The 7,693-nt window shown below is 36.7% G+C and overlaps 1 protein-coding gene across 1 annotated transcript; it reads left to right on the forward strand.

Annotated features, from left to right (window-relative positions):
- The first annotated feature begins 628 nt into the window (after positions 1 to 628).
- LOC137656190 (uncharacterized) lies at positions 629 to 1,054 on the forward strand. The gene has a single exon (XM_068390365.1). It carries the CDS (start codon positions 629 to 631, stop codon positions 1,052 to 1,054), a length of 426 nt encoding a protein of 141 aa, XP_068246466.1.
- Positions 1,055 to 7,693: the final 6,639 nt, after the last annotated feature.

Consider the following 7,693-nt stretch of genomic DNA (forward strand, 5'->3'; position numbering starts at 1 on the left):
GAAGATAGGTTGGATAGATTGAATCGTGGGTGGCAAAACAGATTCGCCTTGATAAAAGATGAGTTGAATAGGGTGTGTGGAGGAGAGGGGGCGGTAATTACGCATATAATAATGCTCTTTCAATAGTAAAAAAAATCCTCCACAGCTCGAGAAAATGAGTGGGAGGAACAGTGGTAGGAAGGAAATCAAGAGATGGTTTGAACAGGCAAAATGATGTACCAATCAATTTAACCTAGCAGGCACTGATGCCGTAGACTATATTAAAGATAGTTTGATAGAGCCTGCTAGCATGAGAATACGCCATGCTGAGCCGAAAACGTTGGAGGAAATGGAGACTAAGCTACTAGAAGCGTATGTAGATAATAAAAATGATCTAGAGAGAGGGAAAGAACTGTGGTGTGCACGACAGGGAATACAAGAAGGTGTTTGGGAGTATTTAGACAGAATAATTGACTTGGAAGAAGAAGCCGAGGGCAAAGCAGTCTGCTCTAAAGAGAGGGAAATCATGAAATGTATGATTTTTGAAAAAGGTTTGAGGTACAGGAATATTGCCTGTGATCTAAAGGATAAGATTGAAAACGGAGTCAGAGACCAATTATAAGACGCTGGTAGATTTGTGCAAGATAGAATGAAGGTTATGAAAGAATTTGGTAATGTTTCTGACAGCCACTTGAATAGCAGGGGGAGAGATGATGAAGTAATTAAGTGTTGGACCTGTAGGGATCAGGGTCATGTATCGTACCAGTGCAAAAATGCAGGGTTTTTTAGAGACAATATAGTGCAGGATCAAGGGGAAGGACACCAGTATAAGGGAAGGCTAGGTAAAAACAGAACGCAAAATAAACATGTTTTGGAAAATCAGTTTACTGGCACTTGTTGGTCTTGTGGGGAAGATGGTCATCCATTCTATAAGTCTAATCAATACTCTAGTAAGAACAGAGGGTTAAATAATGCAAGAGGAGACAAGATTGTGAGAGAGATGTCATTGCAGGCCGGGGATAATGCCCAGGAAAACTTGAGGCCGGGCGTTAACTTTGTACGTCCGGCCAAGTGAATGTTTAAATAAGAGAGGAGACACTATGAAACTGACACTCAGCATAGAGGGAAAGAAAGCTGTGGGACTTATGGATTCTGGGGCTAACTGTAGTTTGTTGTCGGAAAATTGGTATTTGGGGAATCTAAAACCAAAAGGGGTGACATTGTATAATAGTAGTGACTACATATGTGACCTGAGTGGTAATGAAATTAATATAATAGGTCATGTCGTTGTTGATGTAGAAGTAAGTGGAATGAAACAGAACAGCTGTGTGTTCTATGTCAAGAGAGTTGAGAGAGGAAAGAATGATCTTGGCAAGAACACTGACCAAGAGTGCCTTGTGGGCATGAATGTTTTGTCTTTGCTATTCGAAAAATGGGGGGTCACCAAAAATGTTAACGTGATGGCATCAGAGAAAGAGGGATTAAAAGCTGAATATCGTCAAGTTTTGGATTGCTGTATGAGACTAGTTGGTCAAACTATGCAGGTTTGGCAGAGGGAGGATTTAGGATATGCTAGTTGCTTAAGACAACAGAATAGAAATGTCCCATCAGGTAGCAGGAAACTAATTAACGTATACATTGATAGCCTAAAGGAAGTGCCAAAGGAGTATGTAGTCTTAGAGAAAGTAGCAGACGAGAGTAAAAATATGTTGCCTCCGGGTGTTCAGGTCTTGCCCAGTTTTTCTATATTTGAATGGGGCGTTGGATATGTCTGTGTTGCTAATTGGTGTAAAGATAATGTTAGCATTGAAGCAGGCAGTATATTGGCCACGGTGCAACTTGGCATCAGGGAGTTTATGGAGGATGATGATAACGAGAATACTGAAAAACTATCAGAGGAAGAACTTCAAAACAACAGACGGAAGTTGGGAGTCAATGTCGATGAAAGTAACTTAAGTAAATCGGATTTGTTAAGACTTGATAAGATACTCTACAAATATAAGGACTGTTTTGAGCTAAATGATTCGGACCTAGGTTTGATTAAGGGATGAGAACATTCCATCAGATTGTCCTATGGGAAACCTATCAAATTACCATATAGAAGAATAGCACCCACGTTAATCCCTGAGGCCAAACAGTTGCTTGATGACTTAAAGAAATGGGTGTAATTGAAGAAAGTGCAAGTCCTTATGCAGCACCTATTGTCCTTGTGAGAAAGAAAGGGGGAGGCTTAAGGTTGTGCATTGATTATAGGAAATTGAATGAAAAAACTTTTAAGGATGCATTTCCTCTTCCTAGAGTAGCAGAGCGTCTGGATTTATTGGAAGGGGCCAAATATTTGTCCACTTTTGACCTTGCGCAGGGCTATCATCAAGTTTTGTTAAGTAAAGAAGATAGAGAGAAAACGGCATTTTCTGTACCCTGGGGACACTTTCAGTGTCGCAGGTGTTCATTGGGTCTGACAAACAGCCCAGAAACCTTTCAACGATGCATGGAGAATATCTTGGGGGATATGTTTTTTGAGTTTCTAGTCATTTATTTGTATGATATGATATTATTTTCGAAGACTATTGACGAACATTTATTAAGACTGGAGGCATTGCTAGAGTGCATAAAGTCTTATGGGATGAAATTTAAGTCAAAGAAATGTAATTTTGTGCAGACATGTGTAAGTTACCTAGGATTTAGCATTAGTAATCAAGTAATAGGACCTGAGCTAAGTAAGATTGAAGCAGTGAAGAACTGGAAGAGGCCAGAAACTATTAAGGAAGTGCGAGCTTTCCTGGGATTTGCAACAATTTATAGGAGATTTATTAAAAATTTTGCCATAATTGCCAAGCCACTCAATGAGTTATTGAAAGGAGAAAAGAAGAAATCCAATCAAAGTATTACTGATAAATGGACAGAAGATGCGGAAATGGCCTTCCAGACATTGATAGAAAAATTGATGGCTGCCCCAGTACTGAAAGGGATAGAGTTTGGGAAAGCGTGTACGTTAGAAATAGACGCTAGTTACGATGGACTTGGTTTTTTTGTCCCAATATTAGAAGGATAAGCTGCATCCTGTAGCTTATGCAAGTAGGTCACTGAAACCACACGAAAGAAACATGAAGACCTATAGTTCAAGGAAACTAGAATTGTGTGCTTTGAAGTGGGCTGTTACTGAAAAATAAAAAATTATCTTATTGGCACAAAGTGCATAGTGTATACTGACAATGGCCCTTTGAGCAATCTCAGCACAGCAAAACTTGATCACACAGAACAAAAATGGGTGGCAGATTTGTCGGTATTTGACATTGAACTTAAATTCAGATCAGGAAAACAAAATGTTAAAGCTGACATTCTGTCATGCAAGCCTAGAGAGGAGATGGTGATGAATGAAGACGAAGAAGTATGGGTAGCTCCTCATGAGGACGCAAATTTTGTTTGTGCCATAAGTAGACATCAGATTTTAGAGTGTGAGGACGTTGTTAATAAACAGAAAGCTTGTCCAGTTTTAAAGATTGTAAGGAAATGGCTAGAAGGAGAAAATATTGAGTTAGAAAACATTAATTTTAAACCTGAATTATTTACGTGGAAAAAGGATAAAGAAAGTCTTGTGATAAGGAAGGATATTCTTCATAAGACTCATTTGGATCAATTAGATAACATGATTTATAGATTAGCCGTTCCTGTTCTTTTAAGAAGAAAGGGTTTAGTCGAAACTCATGATAAACTAGGGCATCAGGGTATTGATAGAACTTACAAATTACTGAACTCTAGGGTTTATTGGCCCAACATGAGGGGATTTGTAACGGAGTTCATTAGAAATTGTGGAACTTGTTTAAGGGCAAAAGATGAAATTCCATATAGAAATACCATTCCTGTTCATGTGGAAACTTCTCAGCCCATGGAAATTGTGGCGATAGATTTTTGTTCCTTGGAAAGATCAACCTCTGGAAAGGAGCATATTTTAGTTTTAAGTGACCTGTTTAGCAAATACGTGTGGGCATATCCAACGAAGGATCAGAAAGCGACAACAGTGGCTAAAATATTGGTCGAAGAGCTCTTTTATAAATATGGAATTCCTCAGCAGCTTCATACTGACCAGGGAAGAAATTTCGAAAGTGCTCTAATTAAGGAAATCTGTAAAAGGTTTAATGTAAAGAAATCACGCACCTCTCCATATCACCCTGAAGGAAATGGTCAAGTGGAAAGAATGAATAGAACTCTGTGCGGTCTACTTAGAAGTTTGGAGGAGGAGAAGAGGAACAAATGGCCATTGTATTTGCAGGGTTTAGTATTTGCGTATAACATAACACCTCACTCTTTGACAGAGTTTTCTCCGTATTTCTTGTTGTTTGGGAGGGAACCTTGTATTTCGATCGAGAGCTGGGGGTATCTGGAAGACATTTACAAATTTCAAGACGGAGACTGGTTACGTCAGCAATACAAAATGCAAAAAGAAGTTTGGGATTTGGTTAGAAGGAACACACAAAAGAACTGGGTATCAAAAGCAAAGCCTATGTTAGCAAAGTCCAGAGAAAGTGATTTGGAGGTAGGACAAAAGGTTTTCTTACGAGAAAAAAAATAATTGGAAGAGCGAAGCTAGGAGACAAATTCGCTAAAAGAAAGTGGATAATTGAAGAAGTACTTAACAGGGACTGTGGTTTGTATAGAATTAGGCCTGAAGGAAGTGATGCTAAGGTTATCCATCGAGGGAATATGAAACCGTTCGCTGGGATAGAAAGGAATGAGGGGGGAGAAAATATTGATGACTTATATACGGAAATTAATGATAATTTCGAAACCGCTGATATGGATGACAGTAGCTTAGAAATGCCTAATATGGAAAAAGTTTTAACCAGGTTCGGGTTTGATTTTAGCAACCATGGTAATAGTGAACCTAAAGAAGGTGTTGATAAAGATGTTGAACAAGAACAGGGAGTAACAATTAAGGCACCAGTACTGAGAAGATCAGAGAGGATACGAAACAGGCAGTGATCAGAGTTGTAAATTTGTCTTTGTCGGAAACAGGTAATGGTAGTGTAGTGTGAGAGGATGGAAGTGTGTAGTGTGTGTACGATGAGGGCATCGTAAAAATTGTAGGGGGGTTGTGTGTAGCACTGTATGTTCTCCGCCAAGTGTCTTTTATCTTTCGCAGCACTAGTTACCAATAACAACCGTTAACGAGACAGAAAATGAGGACGAACGGCCAAATAGATCGGCATGAACGGAACTGCCTTCACGGACCTGTAAACCGGAGGAACTACCCATTCACTGTTTAATATATACTATCTGTAGAAATGTAAATTAGACGACAAACCTGAAATTTGCCGGACTTTGAGTAGGCTCATTCTATAGCTACTGTACAACGTAGGCTTACATATACGCTGAGCATACTCTGTAACATAACTGGTATGTTATTTGTCCGTTAATTGTTTGTTACTGTAACGTAACTAATCTTGTTTATTTGCCGTTAATTGTTTGTTACTGTAACGTACTAATGTTATTTGTTTGTTAATTGTGTTGCGAATATGTTGGTTATTGGTAATATTGACTGATCGAGCATTTGTTTCTGCTTGTAGGGTTGAAGGTTTTTGTTTACATGTACAATAAAATGAAAGAAAAAATGCTGCTGTGAGTTGTATCTTCCTTGGATTGCTATATATATATATATATATATATATATATATATATATATATATATATATATATATATATATATATATATATATATATATATATATACACACACACACACACACACACATATATATATATATATATATATATATATATATATATATATATATATATATATATATACATAGGTATAAAACCCTACACTTTTTTTCAAAACTTACCTAGAAACTAAGTAGGCAATTGTCAGCAAGATATTTCAATTCTTGTTTGGATCGTAACCTCTTACAATGATTCGTGTGTCCTTATTAACATCTTTGTGTTTATAGTTTTCCTCTTCTGCATCGATTTCCTCCTCTTTATAATTACATTCTTCGTTTTTAAAGACAGAGATTAGTTTCCATGAGTTTGGATGGGCATTTGTTATATATGCTTGCAGCACAGTATGGAAGTCTTCGACCTCATTGTTGGTAATAAGCAGCTGATATTGGGTTCTTTTACACAATTCATAAGACCGGTAGGAAAAGTAGGACGAGGTGCCCTTCCTCTCTAACCCCCTCCCCCTAACCTAAACCACTTACAATCTTATAAATACTTATTACTTCACTATTAAGTATTGTATGAACCCGGGCTTTGCAGTTTGTATCAACATACCTCTGGCCAATCTTGCCTCCTTATTTTATTCCTTGCCTACTAATAAAGTTAAGAGGCATATACGAACTTATCACAACCTCTGGTTCTTTTAAAAGTGTAAGGCATCGTAAAATATTAAGACGAAGCTAAATCATGTAAGATATAAATAATGTAAACGGTCCGGGTAAAGGACCTTGTTTCAGCAATTAACGATGCAGTTTCATATTATAACTAAATTGTAGTTTTTCATTTCTCATTTCGGCAATTACAGAAAATAGCAATTCCATGCTTTGCGACAAGATATATGCATAGCAAATTGTTTCATGGCAAATAGGCTTACAGCTAATGGCCCTACGAAAAATTACCTGGTCTCCATCCCAATGAGTCAAGCTTAACTCTTAAAGCGCTGCTCTTATTAAATTTGGAATTTTTTGAAAAAAAATAAGCACATTATATATATATATATATATATATATATATATATATATATATATATATATATATATATATATATATATATATGTGTGTGTGTGTATATATATATACGTATATATATATATATATATATATATATATATATATATATATATATATATATATATATATATATATATATATATATACAGAGAGAGAGAGAGAGAGAGAGGTCTAGCTTGACACATTGGCATGGAGACGGGTAATTTGCCGTAGGATCATGAGCCGTAAGCCTATTTGCCGTTAGACAATTTGCTCTGCGGATATTTTGTCGCAATGCATGATATTGCTCTGTTCTTTAATTGCTGAAACAAAAAATGAAAAAACAGATGAAATTTCGTTATAATATAAAACTGTATCGTTAAATGCTGAAACAAGGTCCTTTACCCTGACCATTTACATTATTCAACTTTATTATAAGTTAAGACAAAAGCCCTTTCATGATTTAGCTTATTCTTCTCCATGAGAATCTTCTTTCATCCCATATCCATCGATTTTCGTACTTCTAGATATTTATATATATATATATATATATATATATATATATATATATATATATATATATATATATATATATATATATATATATATATATATATATATGCAGATGTGTGACCTCAGCCTAACAGATGCCTATGCCCACCACCTCACGTCGTTCCTAGAAGTGTTCCGTCCAGAACTTCACTAAACACCCACCGTTCCAGCCAAGCTTGGTATTTATCACCATATCAAAATGACGAGGACTCCTGTGTTACCCAGATTGCGTCTTGCCACGTATCATTTGGCAGCTTATGAACCAATGTTCACCAACGTAGTAGATTAACAACCCACATCAGAAGGGCACTGTTACCCATTTACTGTTATTGACCTCTCCACTCGTTGGCCTGAAGCCATCTTCAAACAAACTTCAATGACTGCCTCTTGTACATTTGCCTTAATTGGAGGGTGGATAGCTTGATTTGGTATTCCAGAGTATATTACTTCT

This window comes from Palaemon carinicauda, chromosome 17, assembly GCF_036898095.1.
Source record: "Palaemon carinicauda isolate YSFRI2023 chromosome 17, ASM3689809v2, whole genome shotgun sequence".
Taxonomy (NCBI): Eukaryota; Metazoa; Arthropoda; class Malacostraca; order Decapoda; family Palaemonidae; genus Palaemon; species Palaemon carinicauda.